Raw genomic sequence first — 23,145 nt, forward strand, 5'->3', positions numbered from 1 at the left:
ATAGTATCATCAAGGGCAGAAATCAATGCTGAAAGGGGCCTTCATCGCATCGTTGCTATTATATCTTCTTAATATCCCTACATCACGTTAAACATGTATATCAATGAAGCCGGATTTTCATGATGATGGCGTTGATCTACGTCATTCTTCTTGTGGTAGGTTAGAACTTCATCTAAGCTAGGGTTAGCTATATAGGATTCGTTGTCGTTGTGAGTCGGTTAGTTATCGGTAGATTTCCGTCGTCTTTTTCTGTTGCAACATCAAATCAAACATGAAGGCGATCCATGAAAATGCGAGGAAGACTTTGGTCCAAGTGAAGGTTGGTCTGTCTAGGCTTCCATAACACTTCTCTTCTTTCTCTCTCTTTTTTTTTTGTTTTCTTTTGAGAGCAAAGATTTCCCTCGCTGCCAACCATTAAAACTCTGCTCAAATTTACAGTCTCTCAGAAGCACAAAAATATTGATTCTTCTGCATACTTCAAATTTCTTCCCACCATTTCATATCATTTCATCGCATAATAGCCTACTATGAAGGTACTTGAAGCACAGTCTGCGGTTCTTAGCAACTATGAGGTGTGGAAGCATCTCTCTGAGAAGACGCGCCGGGGGCCTCCGAATCTAGAGACCGTAGTGCGTGAGGTATGTTCATATCCCGTCTCTCCAACTCGCTCGCATTTTCTCTCGCCGCTGCTAATCTCATCAATCGTGAATGCAGTTGATGACATACTTAGACACGCACCCCAACCCTCTGCAAAGCCCCGTGACTTATGACGCAGGCACAATCGGCTCGCTGGTTGAGGGCCTGCGCCCCTATGATCTAACTAAGGCAGAGATGGTCATGATTCTCAACATCAAGCCAACATCGCTGCCGTTACTAAGTGCTGTGGTGGAGGACATGGAGAACCGCTTTACTGCAGAACAAGGAGAACAAATGCTGGAGGTGATCTTAGAAGTAATGGGACCTACAAAGGAGGCTGTGAAGTTGGCGTAAAATGAAGGCATCTGTGGATAGGGAAAAAAAAATATAATTGCATATTAATGGTGGCCGCATTCTCTTCAGCTATTTTGAATCATTGCGAAACTATGGACTGAATGAAGAATCAAAGTCCATGCTCTTTAGAGCCCTAAGACTTCATATTGGGTTACACAACCTCGTGAGAGTAATGTCCAACCCTAATGAGCAGCTTCACCAAGAGTGAAGGACTTGCGACAATCAGAAAGGGCAAAAGAAAAGCAATGCAAAAATTGAAAGATATAACTACAACTATATGAATAAACCTTTTACATACATGATACGACTTGTCTTGAGCTGGAACTGCCAATTTCTTCTTCAGCACTGGGTAGCTTGTTTTATTCTGTCTTGGCCCAGAGAAAATCTTTTGGTGGGGTTCAAAGCAAGTCCCGATCCTTCGGCTTTTTGTACCACAATCAAACTCTGATATCATGACCTCTAACAGTTGACCTCATCGAGATTGGACCTTGTAATTGTCTCTTTTTCCGCCATCTCACATGCTCCTTCTCAGCAGGGTGTCGATTGTAACAGTCAAAGCAACACGGCAGACCCTTACTTACACGCACATTATCTCTGCTGCGCTGCGCTGCCCCGCTTACTTTCCGAGAGCCTTTTCGGTTGGTGCTGCGATGGACGCCAAGCCCCCCCGCTCCGATTCGCCCTACGCAAAGTGGACGCGCGAGAGCCTTTTGGCACACATTAAATCTCTTGAAGCTGAGCTGCACAAGAATCAGCTGCCACTGCCGCCGCTACCAAGCCTAGCCCAGCCCGAGGGCCCGACCAAGAAGAAAAAGAACAAGGCTGAAACGGGGTCTACCGACGGAGCGATTGGCGGCGAGGAGAAGCCCGCTAAAAAAGCAAAGATCGTGAAGGATATCGACCCTTCAAAGTACAGTTCCCGTTACATTGCCCTGAAGTTTGCGTACCAGGGAAAGCGTTATGGTGGCTTTGAGTACCAAAAATCCCAGGAATTAGCTACCATTGAGGATGAGCTATGGAAGGCTCTCACACGCACACGTCTAATCTATCCCAAGGATGTAAATGCGGTAGATTTCGACTGCTGCGAGTACAGCAAATGTGGTCGCACAGACCGAGGTGTCAGCGCTTTCGGCCAGGTGGTTACTCTCAGAGTACGGAGCAACCGACCCCTTACCAAGGCCGTCGAGACAGAAGCCATGGACATTGATGGCACGACAGAAAAGCCAGCACAGAAAGCATGGGATCCAATCCGGGACGAAATTCGCTACTGCTCTGTGCTCAATCGCGTGCTGCCGCCAGACATCCGCATTCTGGCCTGGTATCCTGATCCACCCTCCGACTTCATCGCTCGGTTCTCGTGCCGTGAGCGCCAGTACCGCTATTTCTTTACGCAGCCTGCCTATGCGCCAATTCCGGCGCCGCTACAGCACAGCCAGTCGAGCAACGGCTGGCTCGACATTGAACGCATGCGTGACGCAGCGAAACGATTCGAGGGACGTCATGATTTCCGCAATTTCTGCAAGGCCGATCCTAGCAAGCTGCGCACAAACTACGAGCGCACCATGTTTGAGGTTGATGTGGTTGAGGTACCAGAGGCTAGTACAGACCTAGCTCTCTATCTGCAGAGCGAAACACTGAGGCCAGTGGCGGGTCCACTCAAGACCCAGAGTTTGGATCTAAACGCCCAGGGAACCAAGGTTTATTACTTCAGTGTCAAGGGAAGTGCCTTTTTATGGCACCAAATCCGCTGCATGGTGTACGTGCTCTTCTTAGTTGGCCAGGGTCTTGAGGACCCATCTGTCATCACAGACATGTTGGATGTAGAAAAGACACCTGCGCGGCCAGCGTACCCCATGGCCGACGACGTGCCCCTCGTTCTTTGGGATTGCATTTTTCCCACTGAGGGGGATGCGGAACGCAAAGACGCTGTGCCATGGGTGTGGGCCGATGTCGATGAGCAATCGGCGCTGGGATTCTCGCGCAACGGCAACATTGAGGCGCTGTGGAGCGAATGGCGTGGTAAGAAGATGGACGAGATTTTGGCTGCTCAGCTGCTTCTGATGGTGGCTAAGCAGGGTCAGACCCCAAAGATACTGGAGAGCAAGGAACAGGCGCAGGCGATTCTGGGTGACAAGGTGCTACCACCGAGAATCTTCGAGGGTGGAAACTCGGGCTTCTTTGGGCCCAAGACGTACATTCCACTGGCTAAGTTGAAGAAGGGAGTGCCTGTAGATGAGGCCAATGATGCTTATGCGCGCAAGAACGGGTATGCGGATGCTAAAGAGATGCGTCTTAAAAAAGGGTACCGAGAGGCAGAGTAGAAGGGAGAGGCAATATTTATACAAAAACAGATAGTGTAACGATTGTGAATTTCATTAAGTTTGTTTTCTTCTATTACTCCCGCGTCTTCATGCCGTCTGCTGGCCCCTCGTGAAGGCACGCTTTTACCCCCCTCCACACTGTCGTGACCACGTCCTTGCCTGGTAGCAACTTGGGAAACACCACCACAACGTCATCTTCCCCATCTACCACAATCAACAAATAGAAGCGCACCTCGAAGCCGAGAAAGCCTTCGTTGACCAAAACATCCTGGATCTTCTCTGTCGGAATAAAGCGCGTCGACGCTGGCGCGTATAGTAATGACCCTGTCGCTACGCTACTTGTCTGAATGCCCAGCCCACGCAACACCAACAGCGACTCTGCCGTGTGCACACGTAAAAGTGACACGTACACGGCAGACACGCACACCAGCGTCACCACAACCAACGGCGCACGCGATACTATGCCATGGAGCCGCGCGCCGAGTGGCAACGCGCGCACAGTCTGCTGCACCAGGGGCCAGTCAGCAAAGACAGGCAGGTCAGCGCAGCTGCGCGATGCAGCGCTGCCACCAGCGAGCCCGACCAGAAGGGCTGTAGCGCCGTTCTGGGCACTCATGAGCTGAGTGATGAGCGAAGTCGTTGTAGCAGACGAATAGAGCGCTGCGGACCCGGACCGATTGAAAGTGAATGGGAAGAGCAATGTGGTGCACGCTGCTTGGTTCCATTTCCCCCATAGCACAAGACTGGCGCCTGTGATTACGAGAGCGCGCACAAGCACGAGAGCGCTAGCTTTAAGATTTTGGGAGAAAGACGGTCGTGGACGGTTAGACACGGTGTATTCAACGGTGCTTGACGATGGACATCGTTTAGTAAGATATGGCGTAGTTGCAAGCATTTGCATTGTGATGGCTGCGAAGAAGAACCCGTGATATGAACGCTTAGTTACAATAAATGCACACAATCCCAACGAGAACTTTAACTCGAATATGGTATGATCGCTACTAAGAACACGATGTTGTGTGATACTCCTTGGCCCTAATTGCTGCACGATTCTGTGCTAGGACTCATCTAAAAAGCGGAGATCAGAGTGTCTTTGGCAGCTGGGAGCAGCTGGCAGAGAGTACAAAGCATGCCTTATAAAGATTAGTAGCAAGCCTTACTTTCGGCTGTAATGGTCACATTGGACGAAGGCATCTCATAATTTCCTGTTCTGGTTTCCACCATATCCGTGAGCTCCCTCTCGCTGACGCCCAGCCCGAATGCCGCGGTAGATTCCGATCACTCGCTTGGGAAACCAGCGACGCTGACTCGGCTCTAAGCAATCGGGGGTCACACTTCAGGAAGGCTTCACTTCGCAGAGAAATTCCCACCGTCGCGTGGCGGGTTGGATTACGATCGCGGGGGGCTTGGTGGGCTGGATCAGGATGGAAATGTCGACTCTCTTTTTTTGATATGTATATATATCATTTTTTTTGGTTTTTTTTTTTTTTTCGCTCTTCATCGTCGAAATCGCGTTAGTTCGAGTTGCGATCACGACAGCGTAGCTTATGGTCCACTCTAGCTTGTCCTTGGAGGAGAATTGCACCGCCCTTTCTCGCTCGTTGGAACTGGTGAACAGTTGGTGCACAGAGAACGGCATGGCGCTAGACCTCGCCAAGTCTGACCTCCTGCACGTGACGCGCAAGCGCCACGGCCTAAACCCGAGCGCGCGTCTCCCGGACGGTTCCACACTCCAACCGGTGGACCCTCGCGGGACTCTGCGCTGGCTGGGCGTGTTGTGGTCCCGCAACCTGTCGTTCCTGCCGCACATCCGCGACGTAGCCCAGAGGACGGCGCCCGTGATCCGAGGCATCCAGATCCTGTCCGGTTGTTGGAAGGGCGCGCCGATTAGGGGGGCTCTCACGGCCGTCCGCGCCTGCGTGGTCATGAAACTGACATACGCGGCGGCCACGTGGTGGCGCCCTGGCCCCTCGCCAACCAAGCCTTCCCGGGGCCTTCTCGGGGCTGCCCACATCCTGGACCGCACGGTCAGGAGGGGACTACGTGCTGCGCTGCCCTTATATTGCACGACGCCATGTGCGATCTTCAACCTGGCATCGGGGTTCCCCCCCATGAGCTGCGTCCTCGACCACCTCCTGGCCTCGGCCGGCATCAGGGCATCTCTAGCCCCGGCAAACCACCCCTTAGGGTTCGGAGACACCGATGGTGGCAAGCTGGGTACGCTCAAGAGGCTACTCCCGCACAGGATCGCCACGAGCCTCCCTGCTAGGTGCAAGGGAGTGCTCCCGACAACCCGCCCCCCGCTGCAAGGCGACAAGGAGGCCGCAGCCGCGGCCCACCAGCTACTAGTCCGCTCCTCGGACCCCTCAGATCTCTGGATCTATACGGATGGATCCAAGTTGAGAGATGACAAGGTCGGCGCCGGCTGGGTGGTCATCCAGGATGGCAGTACCCTAACCAGGGGCAATTGCCCCGTTCCGTTCCGCGCCGAGGTCCATGACGCCGAGGTGCTGGCAGAGGTCGACTCATGGAAGAAGCCACAGTGCCGTAAGGTCTGGATCTGCTCCGACAATCTCGCCGCAGTGAGACGGCTCACGTCGCGTTTCGCCAGGCCAGGCACCTCAGAGCAACACCTGAGGCGTGCTCAGATGATCTGCACAAGTTGGATCCGACCGCTCCCTGGGCGGCCGCGACCAAAGCCCTGGCCCGACGGTCCACCCGAGGTGGAGGCTATTTGGGTCCCGGGCCACTCCGACATCGTTGGCAATGAGCTCGCCGATGAGCAAGCGAAACTGGGTTCTGGGTTTTTGGTTCCTTGGCCTCCGTAACTATGTATTTCTTGGTACTAGTTATAGTCCCCTGTCGTATGTAGAGAATACTTCGCAAGTAGACATGTTAATAAAGCCTTTCACTTCACTGCAGTCGTTTTGATGAGGCTCTTATAGTTGGTTATCATATGCTGTAGTTATAGTACTGTTCACATAATCGTAACTACCAAGTTACACAGACCGAGAACTCCAAGACTTGACATGACTATATTTTACGTCTACCGGAATCGTCAAGATCAAACGAACCCGGATTGGTTTCTTTTAGCTGCACTGAGAGTGCCAAGAAATCCGTGATAAGCTGTCGTAGCCGGCCCGTCAATCACATACGACCATAGCCTGTAGAGAGCACGGGATCCCGTCCGCTCTCCCTTAGTTAACCTACAGAGCGCCGGATCAGTACTACGGTGGGTGACCACGTGGGAATCCCCGGTGTTGTATGTTCACTTTTTGCACTTGATCACCTTTTTGCCGTTGGAGTGAACAGGTTGATCTAGATCATATCAAATGAAGTCCAAGTAGTGCATTCGAGCAACAATGGCATTAGTTATACGTATAATGGTCTAGTTAACTATAGCAAAAACATGACACACGGCCTGAAATCCGCGAGCCAACAAATGACAAACTAAGAGATGACAGCCATGGGATCAAGGTCCGCTCGTGAGCTCTAGACCAGATTTTATTCCTCCTTGTCCTTCGCCTCATCAGTAGGGCGGACGACAGTAGTGAACGTGGTGATAGAAGTAGCCTCCGAAAGTTGGGGCGCGACATTCATAGCAGCGGCGGCTTCGGGGTCGAGCTTTGTGAACGGTGGAATATTGTATGGCATGCCCAAACCCATGAGGATAGAAGAAAAGTACAACCATGCAGGAATAATGGTCGTCTGAGCACCATCGCGGCTACCAACTAGAACAGTGACATCTGGTAGGAACTGGAAGTCTTCAGGCTTCTTGATGTTCTCGAGAAGCTCCTCGTTGTAGGGCACCATGTAAATCTCGCCAGGAGCAAGCTTAGGCGGATCGATTATCACAGGGGCGGCTGCAGACGAAGTAGTGCTCGACGCAGGCTCTGGTCTGGGCAGAGACCAGGGCGAGGGTGGAAAGAAGGAACAGAGTAGATTTCATGTTGGATCAAGAAAAAAAGAGTGAAGGGATGTAGTTAGAGAACAGAAGAAAAGATTAAGCTGTGAGTTTGGTTCGGCGGACGTAGTGTGTAGAGCTTGCTGTTGAGAGGTGGTAAGTTTAAAATGAGTGATGAAGAACAGAAGAGATAAACGGCTCCAGGTCAATCCTGTTCCATCTTATATACCACTGTTGACACTCTGGATAGCATCTCGATATCACGGCATCTTCAGAGCTGAATGGGGCGACATAAGTGCGGTAGCTCATGGTCATTCCCAAGGCATGACAGCCAAAGACTCCCACATAACGAATGCGAGTAGCTCCGTGTGTCTTTCAATGTCGGCTTACAAGCCACAAAAGACCGGACCACAGGGTAGTCGGAGCAGGTAACGAATTGGTCACTGCGCATCACGATAGTGGAACTCGGTGAGTGTCGGCGCTGATTATGCCAAGCCTGGACAAGCGCGCGCTTTATGAAGGCCTGGTTTATCCCAGCTTGCATGAATGATGAGCCAAGCGACTAAGCCCAAATAAGTCTCTTATTGGAAAGCGGCATTGATCGTCTCTTTCACCCTATTGACTCGATAGCTTGTGAAAGGGAATGTGCATCGTCAACTACAAGTAGTTAATATTATATGTACTAGTCTGTCTAGGCTTATCAGTCTATCTTGACCCCTATAGTTAGACAGCAACTGGCTACGTATAGAAAATAACTGATTAACTATGTATGCATATTCTTCTACCCTGAATTGTTTTTTTTAAGCCGACCTGCTAGGCCAGCCGGTCACTGATCCGATGTACTCGTATCGAGAATTTCTAGCACGTAACTAACTATAGTTCGCAACTACAAGCATTGTACATATGCGCAGGCTTTCTTGCATCGTCTGCCGTGTGGCCTGTGAGTCCTGATCCGGGTTGGTCATCATAGGCCCTTTTATATTTCAATACTTGGCTGTTCCATCAAAATCTTCACGGGTTCAAATAGACAAAATTCAAATAGATGTATGTGCAATATCAAGTATATTACCATGCACACCAGTCGTTAAAGCTTGAAAACTCCTCTCAACCCTCGATTGAGGTCCCAAAAAACAAAACAAAGACCATGTCTCTTGACAAGAGACAGCAACTTAAACACAAAAAAATCTAGTTTTCGAAACATCGAAATCACAAACAAATAAAACCTCCATTATCCCATGCAGAGTTCAAAAGAACTCATTCTTCTTCATCCCCGTAGGAAGACTGTCCAAGTCTGTCGGCAGCGGCAGAGCCTGCGACTGCTGCGGCGGCGTCGCCCGGAGGTACTGTGCCGAAGCAATAATGCCCTCATAGGACGGGTGGCCCTGGGCGTCCTGGGCCGAGCTTTGGCCTTCTCTTCGTCCAGCATCCTTTCTAGTGCGGCTTGCCGATCGCAGACGCTCCGTGGCCTTGTTCAGCCGCCCGCTAATGCTGCTATCCGTAGCGCTACGGCCGCGTGTCTGGCCCCGCAGTGGCGGTACCGGCGGTGAAAGAACGGGCACCATGAAGTCACTTGGGGGCACGGTCACTGGGGCGTTGTGGTGGACTTTGTGGCGTGCAGAATGGACGGGTTCGTCCTCTTTGACGATTTCTATCATGCCGGAGGCGAGGGCACTGCTTGAGGCGGGTGTGTGGCCCATTGGCGGCGGCGGCGGGGGAGGCGGCGGAGATAGAGTCTCGGTCATCATGGGAAGAGTCTTGTTGGGAGGCTTGGGAGAGACAAGGTGCTGGAGTTCCTTTAGCACGACAGGCGGGGTCGACTTGTTGTATTCCTGTCTACTGCTGTGCGAGTTCTTTCGCGCTGTTGATGTGTCGGCATTAGTATGTGGTCTTGCGCTGCTCGGAGAAAAATTCAAACTCACGTCTCTCATGCTGGCGGCTGTTTTCCCGGCGATGTAGGAACGACGGCTCGTCGGGAATCGGCGCAGACTGGCAGCGCGGGATGCCCTTGCTCGGGGGTTGGTAGACGGTCGAAGGCAAAAGTGTGAGGCTTTCTTGGGCAATAGAGACTGTTGGCAGAGTAGCAGTAGCAGGGCCAGGGGCAACCTCAATGTTGCGGATAAAGGTCAATGATCCTGAAGAGTCCTTTACCTGGTCTCTGCTGAAGGGCTGCAAAAACTTTGTTGAAGTCTGTGAAGCTACAGGCGCATACCCCTTGAGCTGGCTGAAGTCCTGGACAAGTCTCATGGCCTTGGGCGTAGCGGGAAGTCCAACACCTGAAGATTGGTGTGTTCTGGGGGCATTGTAAGGATCAGCAGTGAAGCTACGGGGAATATCCCGTCCATAAGATGCCGCCATCTCATTGCTAGTGCTAGGCCGGGGAATAGATTCAGCCACAGGTAAATCATTGGGGTGCGGGATGGCATTCAACTTGGTATTGTTGACAAGTTCCTTGCGGCGCTCCTCAAGCTCCCGTGCTGCTGCCTCTTTTTTCTGCTGGCGCTCCTCCTTGATTATCCGCAAATCTCCTGCACGCTCCCGAGAACCCATGCGCGAAAGAACCGAGCGGTCATTTGGGTCGGGGCTCAGCACCCGGACTTGCTCGGTATTAGTCTGTCTTGACGAGTCGGGCGTTTTGCGACTGGGGCCGCGGCTGGCACTACGGGCTCGTCGGAACTTTTCCTGGTCGGCCATGGCCATCTGATAGTCTTTTTCATCCTCGGAGTTGACCAGATTAGGCTGAAGAGATGACGACATGGGAGCTGGGGAAATAGGAGACTTGATCTCCCGGCGAGTGCTGCCAACCTGCGCCAAAATTTGCATGGTGTTGATTGTCAAGGGTATGCCTCTATCGGCCATGTTGCCGGTGCGGCTGCGGCTACGGTTTCGGTTGCTGCGACTCGACGCCCTGGAGCTTTCATAAACTTTGTGCGAGGGTGTGGTAGTAGTCACAGTGACGTCAATGGAGGCCGAAGAGCTAGCCTTTAGACTAACAAGATCCTCTGGGGACATGGGAATAGGCGATCTCGGAGATCTTTTGGCGGGATAGTTGCGGCTGCTCGTTCTACCGCGGTCCAAGGACGGCTCTCTTCTTCTTTCACGGCTTGACTGGCGGTTGGCTTGGCGTCTATCAGAGATGGCATCCAGACTAAAGATATGGCTATCAAGACTCGACTTGGCTGCGTGTTTGGCCGTACTGCGAGATGTAGAGGCCGAGGTTGCAGAGCTCACAGAGTTTGGACCGCGGCGGCGCGGCCAGTGGTATCTGGCAAAAGTGGTTGTAGACTGGTCATCGGATGTATTTGTGGCCTTGGTGGTGTCAATGTTGAGCTGGAACCGGTTAATCTGATCGCGATAAGCGTTCCTTGAAGCGTTGCGGCTATGCAACATTTCCATCTTCTGGCTCAGACTGGCACCAGGGGAGGGCAAGGGCTGTTCGTGGGTCAATCTGCGATAGTTGTCATGCATCATCATTGGGCTAGCAGTAGCAGCACGGGCAAGGCTAATGCCACTAGAAAGGTTGCGCTGGGAGTCGGGTTCGGGAGGTGCCTGAGTCCGGGTAGCATGGCGGTTGACAGGGTCTAATCTCTTGGCATCAGCAGACAGCTCTCCAATTGAAGACAGTCGCTTGCTACTGTAGCCACTGGTACCAGAAGCATTAGAACGCATCGACGTGGAAGTTGGCGTAGCAAAGGCGCTGTTGTTAGAGGGGCGGAGAATGGCTGTGGTGGGATCTGCATCTTCGTAGTCTATGCCGATGGGATTCAAACCTCTGCCATTGGCAATTGGTGTCTTCGAGTCCAGGTCCTCGTCAGCAAAGAACTTCTTCCTCTCGCCGGGCTCTCCAAAGGTCGTGATTAGCTTTAGTGCCGATGTTTTGGCGATTCCACGACTGGGACCTTGTGTGGTGCTTGGCGGTGACAGGGGCGGACTGAAGATGTTGGGTCCTAGCGGCTGGAAATTGAGTTGCATAGCCGAGGGGGAGGCCCACGGCTCGGTCGACTCCCGCTCAGTGCAGGTAAAGCAGCGAATAGCCAGCTTTTGGTGGCCATGCTGAACAGCCCACTCTCCCCATTTTTTAGCAATGGCACTTTGACGCTCCCAAACTGAAGGCATATACAGACAAGCCAGAATAAGGGCCTCCATGTAGTGTTTGTGGGAATGATACACCTCGATTGCATCGATGTAGTCCCCCATGCCCAACATGATTGTGACTGCGGCGTGGAGGTCGCCTTGCTCAAGAAGCTTCGTGATGTAGGCACGGCCAAGCTTTTGCTGTGAAGGCTGGTTTCCTATACCACCTAAAGCAAGCAGCATCCAGTCAGACGAAGACATCAGGTCGGCGCTGGCCATGATCTCATCTTCGCTAGTCTCTTGGCCAATCCACTTGGAGAGTATTATTCTGACAGAAGACCCTTGGGGATGGCGAGTCATTTCGTCGAGAATCAGCTCCTCGACTTCGCCGTTCCAGCCAAAGATGGTGTTGAGCATTTGTCGTCTCAGGTCATCGTTAGTAAGAGAAGCGCTATCATTGATCGGGGGGTGTCTGTAGGGAACATCATCAAGCCGTGTCCGTGTGTACTTGAAGATATCAAACTTGGCAGGCTCTCTTGGAGTTTCGCCTCGCGACTTTGATCTACTTCTGTCTGGTCGCATGCGGGATCGAGTTGATGCAGTGTTGAGGGAGCTCTGAGATTGGAAGTCGGGAATTCTTGACACCGGGTTGTAGTGCCGTGATGATAGTTTCTGGGAGGATTTCATATGCTTCAGATGCGAGCCGGTAGAAATGTAAGTGTGGTCTGATTTTCCACCCTGTGAGCGGTTATTCCCTCTGGGAATGCTAACAGTCTTTGACTGGTTATCTATGATGGGTTGGCTGCTCTGGGCAGAAGAAAATCCAATAGACTCCATGTCGCTGTATCCCCGGCCCTTGGCGGCTTCACGAAGGTCATACCCTTCCAAGTCTTCTTCGCTTTCAATGATATCGCTAGGGTTGGATGGCATTTCGGACTCTGAGGTATTCGACACCATGCCTTTGTCGACTTCTTCAATTGAAACGGGCGGTGATGGGGGCAAGAACTGAGCGGGATGTTGAATGTTGGCAACTAGAACTGATGGGGCGTTGAGATCAAACTGTTGAACAGTGCTGTCAACGCCAAGTGTAAACAGACTAGCACCGGCTCCGTAGATTGCTATTCCGCGGATCTTTCCGGCAGTGGGGATCGGATCTCTGGTTACATGACGAGTCCGGACATCCCATGACAGTGTCTCGCTGGAAAGGGGCGTTAGATTCAAGATTATTGCGGTTGAGCGGGGAGTAATGGTCAAGAGCTTACTTGTCGGAGTACTGAATAATACGGCCATTCTTAGACCAGGACATCCAGTTGGGCCCGGGTGTAAAGTTCTGCTCGCTCTTGGACAGAATACGCACGGGAATTGGAGTCCCGCCATGGGTCGACTTAGGAACGCTCCAAACTCGGAGATCGCCATCTCGTGTCTGGGCGGCCAACATGATGGACTTTTGCTGTGGTGTTGACGAGTGCCATTGTAAAGTGACAAGTGGTGAGGGCGTTCGGTTTGTTGTCAGAGTATGGAGAACATTGAATCGTTCGCCGAGAGTGGCTACAAGCAGAGTGCCATTCTGATAGCCAATGGCAAATGTGGTGCTGTCGTTGGCTACAGCCAATGCCGTGATGGGTATTTGAGAAAGCGTTCGTGTTGACGAGTGCTCGGAAGTGCCTGGCTCAAACTGGATAACGTGGCCCTGGATGTTTCCTAGGACGGGTTAGTTTAATGCCAGATGTACAATGTCTTGGACTTTGGTGCTTCAACTTACCAAAGGCAATGTTTCCGTTCTTCATCCAGGCTGCTGTTGTTAGGTGGTCGTACGAAGCAAAGCGGGCAATTTCTTCTCCCGTTGCCAGATCCCAGACGATGGCGGTTTGACCAGCATCATAGCTGGCCACCAATCTCCCAGATCCTTGCTGGCTGATGTTATCTACAGCAAGCAACTGTACTGCTTCGGAGTGTCTCGTGAATCGTCGTTCGATGGCTAATGACTGGTGGCGGCAGCAGATAATTGTAGATCCTTGGGCATATAAAAACATGGAAGACGTGGCCGCGCAGGGCTCAAAGTCTTTGATCGGTTGCTCATGGCCGACTGTCTCGAAGTCTCGTAAATCGTTTGTTCGGCCTTTCGATCTTTGTGAGCTCCGGGAGGGCTCGCGCGGTCTTGATTGTCTTGACATGGCTCTAGTTTGCAGTTCCTGGGGGCTAGAGAAGCATAAACATTAGCACCAACTGTTTGATTTCGTCTCGGCAGCTTGGAATCATTGCCCAAGTTGATTAGTTCTAATCCTTGAGATCAAGTTAGCAGTCCCGATAGATTTTAAGGTACACACACGTACTCTCTTCTCTGGGATCAGTAGCTAACAATACCTAGTAGCACAGGTACAGATACGGGACGCGGCAGGTATTATTACCTTCAAATCATTACACTTGTGATGCCGGAGCTGCGTGTATCCGACAGGTTGGGTAAAGAGAGGATATTTGTGCCCAGCTCTCAAGTTTGTAAAAGAAACCGTGGCTCCCGGTGGGTGGGCAAGGACAATTGCAAGAGGCGCAAGAAAAAGGGAAAGCGAGCGATGAATGAGGTCAAAGTTAAAGGCCGCAGCAAGTTCAAGAAAACGGATTGTTGAATCAGAGATCAAGTATGACCAAGCACGATCCAATATGGCAGAAGCGCCCCGGTATAGATGCTCAGAGCCGTCGTTGCGTGTTGTCGTCTGGTGGCCTGACTAAGTAGGCGAAAGATGGCGGATATGAGTGGCTGGCGAATCAAAACTGTCAGTTGGAAGATGGTCAAGGACGCTATCAGCAAAGGAGGATATTGTTGTGCCTGTACAGAAGTGTTTTGTATGTACAAGTACGTGGGTGAGGATGTCTGTGTATCCATCAATGTTGAGAAGGGTTTCGGGGCATCTGGACGAAGGAAGGGGAAACACGCACACCAAGACTGCCGGGCGCTTCGTCTGCTGCAGGCCCACAGCAAGCGGCGCTTGTTCCTGGACTAGGAGTAGTATCACAGGTCGTATTGTACAAATAGATCTCACAAATCGAGTGAGTTGCAAACAAAAGTACAGAGTGACGTTGGACGCTGATGTAAGAGAATGGCTGGATGGCTAGATAGCTGACAAGAGACAAGGTCAGCCATCATGAAGAGGCGGACCAAGAAGATAAAAGAACGAGAACCCCCGTCTGTCCTTCTCTAACGACAGGGACCAAGAGAAGAAACTGCGCTGATCTTGTGGAGTGCCAGCCCAGAGAAACTTGACATGCAGAGACGGCCTGTTAGGAGACGTGATGAGCGAGGCTATTGGATGGACCCCAGTTCTCCATACAAGACTTCCTCTGTCAAGATGGGGGCGTGTTGACTGCGGGATTGGTTACTTTAGCATGCACAAGGAAACATCGGAAAAGAGGCATATGGACAGCCAATGTTGGCTGGGCTAGTGTGAGGCTAATGCGCCAGGAGACTGCACGTCAAGATGCAGAGTGCGAGTCGCCACAAGAAAGAGAAGAGGGAGAGGGGGGACAGAGATAAAAGAGGGTTTTCCATGCTGCTCAACACAATGTCGCCAGTAAAGACGCCTGCTTCTCGGTCTAGGCCTCGGCCACCCTCAAACCCCAGGGGCCATGGAGGCCTTGTCCGTTCTGGCAGATGAGATCAGGTAGGCTGCCTGCCTATGGGATGGAGATCGAGAAGGCGAACAAGACCTCCGCCAACGAGGCAAGTCAATACTGCGCTGCAACTGGTAAATCTAACACATGAAAGCAGCAAAAAGCGAGGTGAAGTGCAGGGAACCCCTGGCCAGAAGGATCATGGTGGGCGCTTAAGTAGAGGGTTAGGTCGGATGTAAGTCTTGGGCTGAATGTATTCTGGGCCAGACGTCAGCAAAGCGGATTGTCAAGTTTCAGAGCTTGCTGATGGAGCAGCCACTGGTATACAGTATGTATGGAGCTGCAGGAGATATCTGCTGATATATAATGGTTCATATTATTGTATGTGGTCGTGACACTTGTGGAATAAAACACGGCCGACGTTTGTTGAGATGCTGTCGGTCTTTAGGGTTGGGGCTGATCTTGTCAAAGGGAAGATGTGTGCTACTACAGAACAGAGATGGCAATAGCCTTGAGTCTTGAGTCGCACAACACGCACAACAAGCGAAAAGAAGACAACTGCTGTCTGGGTGTCTGCTCCTCATGGGGCAGTTACCACACGCTGTTCGTGCGCCACCACTTGTGTCTGATGGCTTTTTTATGTACTGGGATTCCGCCGAGAGAAAAGGCAGTATACCGTCACACGGAGCGGTCAGTGGTCATATGAGAGTGTGTGGCTGTTTTTCTCTTTCTGTTAGAGCCCGACGGCACTCTAGAAGCCAGGGGGCAAATTTTAGGAGATACAAGACATGGTATCGGCCTGTTATGCAACACCATGACCAAGCATACACAACTAACTATGCATAGTTACAAGCCAGAAACCGGATTGACAGCAGGTCACAGAAAGTGGCCGCATGGGAAGTAGCCAGCTGAGCCCAGTTCTATCTACAGCCGTCAACATATTTGTCGTTAATAGACCAAGACTTCACCTGCGCAGTATTTGGCTTCCCAGCGGCCCTTATATAGAGCATATACAAGTACCTGGAGCTAATACATGCTTTGAGACTAGAATATGCTCTTTCTAGCGTTCTTATAGCACTTTTTATTCTATCCCTGCTTCCAACAAATGGTACAACAGCCATCACATTATCATTGCCCTCAATCACATAGTCATGAGCTCCTAAACATGCCCAAAACACGACCTTGCGCCAACGCCATCCAACAAACCCCCTCGAAGCGGCTTCATATCCTCGTCCTCGTCTTGCTTCTCAAAACCCAACATCAAACCCCAAACAGCTGCGTTGCAACTGCAACACATCGAATGCGGATGAAGAACCCTTGAATACCGAGTACGATGCCAAATCCAAATCCACCAATAAGCGCTCTGATCCTAACAGCCGCTGAAGTCTCAAGGCCCCACTTTTATTCATCTCCAGCCAAGCAAAGACTCTGTCTAAGCGCCGAACTCTCAAGTAGTGGAGTACTCTTTGGGCCTTGTGATTGGTTAGTTTCATCTACTAAGGTTGGCGATGTAACTCCACACCGACTGAGATGCAACAACATCAGCCAACCGGACTGATATTTGAAGACTTCCACGAAGCTCATTATGTATAGTTATTGTAGGTATTAAAATCCAATGCTCATCACATATAGTGGCAAGATCAACTTAGCTTGCCTGCTCAATTCAAGGTCTACCACCTGTCTACTGATACATCTCACGATAAAACGAAGATTGTTGGTCTTGACTTGACTCGACTATATTTTCAATGCCTACACAAATCACCAAGAGAAAACGACGCCAGATTGATTACCAAACTGATATTTAATGTTCTTCATTCGACACGCCGCCTAGTTTCTGTGTGTTCGGAATGGCGCATCATCCTAAAGCTGCGGAGAACCATGAACAACAAGAAAACAAATACGGAAAAGTAAGAAAAGAAAACAAAGCAGACACAACGAAATTTTACTCGGAGAAAAAAGAATACACAAAATTCAACCCCAGAACAAGAGAAATGCCAAAACGAAGGGGAGCAGAGCACATCGTCGCCTTTGAATTTTATTATTTATAGTTTCGCCGCTGACTTTCTATCCTTTATAATGTCTGGTTAGAGCCAAATTCTCATCGAGTACCAGCCTTCATAGCTCAGTTGGCAGAGCGCGACACTAGTAATGTCGAGGTCAGCGGTTCAAATCCGCTTGAAGGCACTTATTTTTTTCCGTATGCATCCCCGTGTTAGGGTTTGCGGCTACCACGTGACCCAGGATTGTGTGCATCTTGTTCAGGGACATGAGGAAAAGTCAATCTATAGGCTAGCTGATCGCAAAGTATTGAATTTCTCTGGTGAACAACGAGTAGATAAACCGGCAACGATGTGGATGTAATTATGTGGATGTATTTTGGTCTGAAGTGACGTCAAACTGGCAGATCGTGACTCCATCTCGTGACGACAGCCATCAGGTGTCCTGTTTTCTAGACTCAGATGTGTATAAATACATAGGGAGCTCCCCTTCTTATCTATCCTCTATTTGCTTCTAAACTCATCCTGTTATATTTGCACAATGGCCGCTTCTACCGACAAAATCTTCACCCTCCGTGATGAGTCTCCCGCCAGAACTCTGCGATGTTACTGGCGTCTTCTCCCATTGTGCAACGCCAGCTGGACTTCAAAAACCACCTTGCGGGGCCCAAGTGCGAGAGGGACGTGCAGCCTAGACATCGATTATCCGCTGTCGGTCTGAATCTCGTTCTATCTCTGTCTCAATCACCTTCCGTGGAGATATTTTGAGGACTACCCAAGTCAGGCTCCTGGATTCAAGTGGCTCGATAGTAACTACAATGTGCGCTGCTGGGAACTCGGGAGTCAAACTGGCGCGTGCGACGATCCGCGTGCCTGGTTGGCCCGCTACTGCTTGTCTCAAGACGTCCATCATCCCATCAGACACGCTGAAAACTTGTATAATCTCTGTCTTGAGCCACGAGTGAAGTTGCGACTAATCTTGCTGCTGTAAACCATCACATAAGTATGTGCTACATACGAATTACGAGTAACGGATCAGCGCCGTTGCGTGTTTGGCCAGTCTTTTCTCTAACGTATTTCCTCTGATCTATGACTATACACAAGAAGAAATAAGACGAAACTGGACGATTCTCATCGATAGCGACTTGGCATCAAACACTCACACAAACATGTGTCGACATCGACACATGAAAACTAGAACTCACCCCACGACAAATTGAAACATGCGGACAACTGACCAAACATTATGTAACTAACTAACTAGTATTCTGGAAACTTTGAGCCATTTGGAAATACCCCCAGACGCCCGCAACAAAGTCACAGGACAACGGAAGAGTAGATTCTGCATTGATATCCTTAGATATCACACCCACCTCCCACATACGACCATAGCCTGTAGAAAGCACGGGATCCCGTCCGCTCTCCCTTAGTTAACCTACAGAGCGCCGGATCAGTACTACGGTGGGTGACCACGTGGGAATCCCCGGTGTTGTATGTTCTTTTGCTTCTTTTTGCTGTTGAGCCCCCACCGTTCCACCGTGACAAGTTGTGGTAGCTGGCCCATCAATCACATACGACCACAGCCTGTAGAAAGCACGGGATCCCGTCCGCTCTCCCTTAGTTAACCTACAGAGCGCCGGATCAGTACTACGGTGGGTGACCACGTGGGAATCCCCGGTGTTGTATGTACACTTTTTGTCTCTCAATGCTGTATTTTTGATAATGGTCCACAGCAAACTTTCATGAAAAGGAATAGCGAAATATTTGATTTGGGTCCCGGGGCACTCCGACGTCTGGGGCAACGAGCTCGCGGACCGATAAGCCAAGATGGGCGAGTAGACAGGTAAAATAAAGACAATCAAATCAAAATCAAAGCCAAGATGGGCGCCGAGAGGGCCTACACGCCCGTAGGGATGTCCCTCTCCTGGGCCCGTAGCCATTTCCACGCCCGCATCACCACTGAGTTTCGCACCTGGTAGTTGAATGAAGGTTGTGCCAACAGACCGCACCTGAGCCGACCTCTCGAGGCTCCTAAGAAGGCCTGGAAAAGCCTTCTTGACGACACTGAGCGCAAGCTCGCCCGCGCTGTCCTGACAGCACTTTCTGATCACGGAGAATTCGCAGATTACCACCGCCGTTCCAATCACTTCAACGCGGTGCTAACCTGCCCCCTCTGCGACACTGAGACCACCCCGGGGCACATCTGGACCTGCCCCCGCAACCCTCAACGGATGTCTAAGGGCTTCTTCCAGAAGCTCATAGTCACCAAGAGTGGAGCCATCTGGCTGGCATCTAAAGCAGCCAAGAATCCTCCGGTGCTTCTGGCACGCCGCCGTGCGGTAACGGGAACGGACCCGCAGGAAGGGGACTCTCCAGTTTGCCCTCCGCCCGACCCTCCACCGCCTGGTCCAACCCTACCCGGAGCAGTTTAGCCTCTGGGGCCCTTCCTTTTTTTTTGCGCAACCGCGCTGCCAACCCTCTGGCGTGAATACGCCGCCAACCCCCTTTTCTTATTTTGCCCAAACCCTTTTTTATCATTATATCGGCGGTGAGGCCAGGACTCTGGGTCTTGTTTGGTGCCACGCGGACGAAGGACAGCCTCTGCGCTGGGCAGGTGGGAGACCTCCTGTCATTACACTTTGGATTATAGGGTTTCTGTATGCATGGTTTTTAGATTTTTGGTTTTCGCTGCTATTTTGTATTTTTCCTGGTACTAGAAATAGTCCCCTGTCGTATGTCGAGAGTCCCTCGCGAGTAGACAGGTCAATAAAGACTTTCAAATTAACTACTTGGAAAAGCATTTAGACGTTTGTAATTTTTGCAATACTCCCTTGTCTTTAACCAGCAAGGTCGGATTTGGGTAGTACAGACGTCAAAACTTACCCGGTACCCCAACCCCGGACTGGTTCTCAATCTCCTTCTCAGATTGTCACTTGGTTAAAATGGCGCGAGAACCATTAGTCTGAGCAAGAAGCTAGTTGGCATTTGTTCCTATATTTGTTGTAGATCAGATGCCGTCTTTGTATGTACCTTGCCATCAGTTTTAGATGTGTTGGAGACCTACACTACACATCGTAAACTCACAAGAGCAATAATCAGCATCCAGAAACATATCAACCGCTAGAAACGAAACTCACTGTTAGATCGTGCAATACATCTTCAATCCGATCTAAAGACATGCAAAAAACAAACACTTGGCCGGATTCCTCAAGCTCAGCTCTGGCTCTCAGTCTCTTCATCATAATGGCTTACAACCAGATCTGACATTGGGCTTGAAGTCAACATTATGCCTGTGATGTCGCTATCATTGGCCAATGTCACAAAGTGAATGATCTTAATGTAGACTGGCTAGTAGGGAACTTTGGTGTGGACAGATACATCATCCATATATCCGGCAAGTCCAACACATCCATGCGTGTTCAATCTCGCGACCTTTTCACTCCGGATGTTCAAGCTATGGACCCACCAGCGTTCTCCCACCATCAAATATGTACAGCTAAAGCTCTTTCTGCAGTCAATGTGATACATTATCCCTTTGCCGGTATCTTCTCAGTCGAACCCTGCCCGGCCATGACTCGTTTCCACAGCCAGATCCCTCTCCGGTCTCGATAGTAACTACAACCCACACCCACCTACCCCGGGGCCTCTCTTTCGCCCTCTCAAAGCCCATATATTCCATGTATTATTCTCTTCTACGCCCCCTCCCCCTTCTTTCCCAAGTATTGAAGATCAGCATGCTCTTCTCATCAAATCCCAATCCCTTCTTCCTTTTACATTCCACCATCCGCGCTGAATAGGTGCCTTTAGTCTTCACGCCCTCTCCCTGTTTTCAAGATATCTTGCAATTTGTCTCCCGCTCCGTCTGATTCATGAGGTGTTCAGGGAAGGAAAGAGGGGTGCAAGGGAGGGCAGATCCCTAAATTATTCTCTTGCCATGACCTGTTTAATCTGGTCTGATTGCCTTCAGATCTTCACGCCCCCCAGCACCCGCAGAATAATGTTTGCGGGCATGCCATGAAGATGTCACTATCGGTCCCCTCTGTATGTTCTACATTCCGTTTCTTCATGGCACCATTTCTTCACTCGAACTTTGTGTGTGTCTACTACATAACTGCTTTTTTTCTTGTCTTGGACCGCAACAATTGACATGCTTGTATAGTGGCAAGTGAAGCATGAGATGAGGTGTCTACAGGCAATATTTATGTCAACTGGTTGATCTGTCGATTATCCCCTTGCATACTGTACCCAGCTTGCCTCTTCCTTGCTCTTTTTATGCCCTCTCTGCCCTCCTATAACCCATTGCAGATGATCCCGGGAAGTGTAATCAAGATGCCCAAATAGGACAGACTCTCTCACTAGCTGAACCAAACGGCACTTTGCGCCAGATGCGTGTGCACTAGTTACATGTAACCTTAAAAGACCCACGAAACAGGCAACAAGCGACCGCATTCCAGTCATCTCCTCAGGACATGTGGTGAATCTCGAGCAGGCGAAAGCTTGTCCCACGTTACCTGTGAGAGCCTGGATAAAAGTAGGCCGGTTTAGTCAGCGCCGATGTTGTTGTCTCTGTAGTTCCCACGCCAGCGTTTCGAGGTGGAGCAATTACATATGTACAGTCTTGCTTCCTGGATTCCCCACACCCGAGTCCGGACTCGGGGAGTGTGGGGAGGGGATCTACAAGCAGACCCACAAGTTCCCCGAGATGGGGAAGGGGAAGGGGAGGGGGGTCCTTCGACTTCACCACCACGAGTGAACCGGCAATAGAACAGAAAAAGAAGACATAGAAGGCGACAGAAATGGATGCGAGCTGGGAAACCGCAGCAGCAGGAAAAAAACGATAGCGGTGGCTTCGTGTTCTATTTTTGGCACTCGTGTCCCGCCCAAGCCATCAAAATATCCCCGGCACTTAACTCAGACAAAGTACAGATGTGTGTACATGCATACACATTCACACACACACACAACTTGTACTAGTAGTCAGCTTTAATAATCAGGCAGTGATATGTATGTACATATGTAAAGCTGGCTGTGCAATTCGTATCTGGCTCACAAAAAGACGCCCTCTTGTGGTCTTAGTGTACTAACAAAGCCTGGGAAGAACAAATAGGCGGACGATACGATACGATACAGCTGTGCCTCTACACACAGAGTACACAGGCACAGTTATCTCTCTTTTCTTTTCTTTTTTTTGCTACCCAAAAAAAAGCCCCAGGCTGGTGTTGAGGGGTAGGGCTGCTTGATCTGCACGTATGCGTAGCTACTTGTGTGTACTTGTACTACATCGACCGACGATTATCTCGTTCCGTTTTATGCCGATATTCCCCCACGCGAGTGGTTGTATGTATGTTGTATATTGCATCAACGCCGCGGCCCAGTCAGCACAGCACCAATACCGAGTAATCATCCGGACAAACAAGCAAGGCTGTGGCGCTGGTGGTTCAGGGTAGGAAATGGCTAATCTAGTAGCCCCCACAGGCTATCGCTAGTGATAAGCTTGTTTCTGTGCTTCTAATATTAACTATCACCACCATCATTCTTATATACATTGCGTTTTGGTCCTGTCTTTCAGTTTCCTCAAATCTGTATCACGTGTGTACCATGATCCCACCAGTGGCTTTCTCCAGCATTCATTTGTCTTGCATGAGCCACTTGGCATAATACTTTTTTTCATCTGGGCGCCCTGTTGTCGCGTGGAGATGACGTGAATCCCAGCTCCATTCTGCCTTTTCTATGATTACCATTATGCGCAAGCCGTGGTGTACCTCTACATTCACTCATATATATGTCCTGCTCCCTGTTCCACAGTTCTGGTCCTATTTTGTTCGTGTTCAGCGACGGGAAGTGTGCCCTGCAGAAGGCCTCTTGGTCTACTTGTATCACGCCAATAGTTGGTTATTCGTTTTTGTTCCTGTCCATATTCTTTCTGCTGTACACCATTCCCATAATGCTACTGGGTATGTCTGGTCTGGCTGTCTGCCTTCTAGATCGTGTTACAAGTTTCATGTAGTTATGTACATACACTCTACTCAGCCAATGCGAGAACAAGTCTTGGTACGTGCAAGGACATGCAGAATCAATATATAGTCGTGCTACTGGCTAAATGAGGGTGTATAGTCGGGTCCCGCTCCCACATATTGTGTGATACACGTATCTCGCTCAATAATTGCACGCGCACAAATCGCGAATGATTCACAACTACAGAGTACAGCACCCTGAGGTCGTCACTCATGTCCAGCGGCCATGCCTTGCTTCGCAA

At 50.5% G+C, this 23,145-nt stretch overlaps 5 protein-coding genes across 5 annotated transcripts; 3 read left to right on the forward strand and 2 right to left on the reverse strand.

Moving 5' to 3' along the window:
- Window positions 1–527: 527 nt before the first annotated feature.
- On the forward strand, window positions 528–990 carry BROUX77_002245 (uncharacterized protein; the record flags this gene model as incomplete). Its single annotated transcript, XM_073746764.1, has 2 exons — window positions 528–638; window positions 715–990. The coding sequence occupies 2 exons, from the start codon at window positions 528–530 to the stop codon at window positions 988–990; spliced, it is 387 nt and encodes a 128-aa protein (XP_073607327.1).
- A 650-nt stretch (window positions 991–1,640) lies between these two features.
- On the forward strand, window positions 1,641–3,311 carry BROUX77_002246 (uncharacterized protein; the record flags this gene model as incomplete). Its single annotated transcript, XM_073746765.1, has 1 exon — window positions 1,641–3,311. One exon carries the CDS (start codon window positions 1,641–1,643, stop codon window positions 3,309–3,311), a length of 1,671 nt encoding a protein of 556 aa, XP_073607328.1.
- A 73-nt stretch (window positions 3,312–3,384) lies between these two features.
- On the reverse strand, window positions 3,385–4,206 carry BROUX77_002247 (uncharacterized protein; the record flags this gene model as incomplete). The annotated part of the gene is made up of 1 exon (XM_073746766.1): window positions 3,385–4,206. One exon carries the CDS (start codon window positions 4,204–4,206, stop codon window positions 3,385–3,387), a length of 822 nt encoding a protein of 273 aa, XP_073607329.1.
- Window positions 4,207–4,858: 652 nt separating this feature from the next.
- On the forward strand, window positions 4,859–6,139 carry BROUX77_002248 (uncharacterized protein; the record flags this gene model as incomplete). Its single annotated transcript, XM_073746768.1, has 1 exon — window positions 4,859–6,139. One exon carries the CDS (start codon window positions 4,859–4,861, stop codon window positions 6,137–6,139), a length of 1,281 nt encoding a protein of 426 aa, XP_073607330.1.
- Window positions 6,140–8,459: 2,320 nt separating this feature from the next.
- Window positions 8,460–13,460, reverse strand: BROUX77_002249 (uncharacterized protein; the record flags this gene model as incomplete). The annotated part of the gene is made up of 4 exons (XM_073746769.1): window positions 8,460–9,073; window positions 9,135–12,484; window positions 12,549–12,987; window positions 13,049–13,460. 4 exons carry the CDS (start codon window positions 13,458–13,460, stop codon window positions 8,460–8,462), a joined length of 4,815 nt encoding a protein of 1,604 aa, XP_073607331.1.
- Between the last annotated feature and the right edge of the window lie 9,685 nt (window positions 13,461–23,145).

This window comes from Berkeleyomyces rouxiae, assembly GCF_048999995.1.
Source record: "Berkeleyomyces rouxiae strain 22BRR77 chromosome Unknown BrBRR77_ptg000002l, whole genome shotgun sequence".
Taxonomy (NCBI): domain Eukaryota; kingdom Fungi; phylum Ascomycota; class Sordariomycetes; order Microascales; family Ceratocystidaceae; genus Berkeleyomyces; species Berkeleyomyces rouxiae.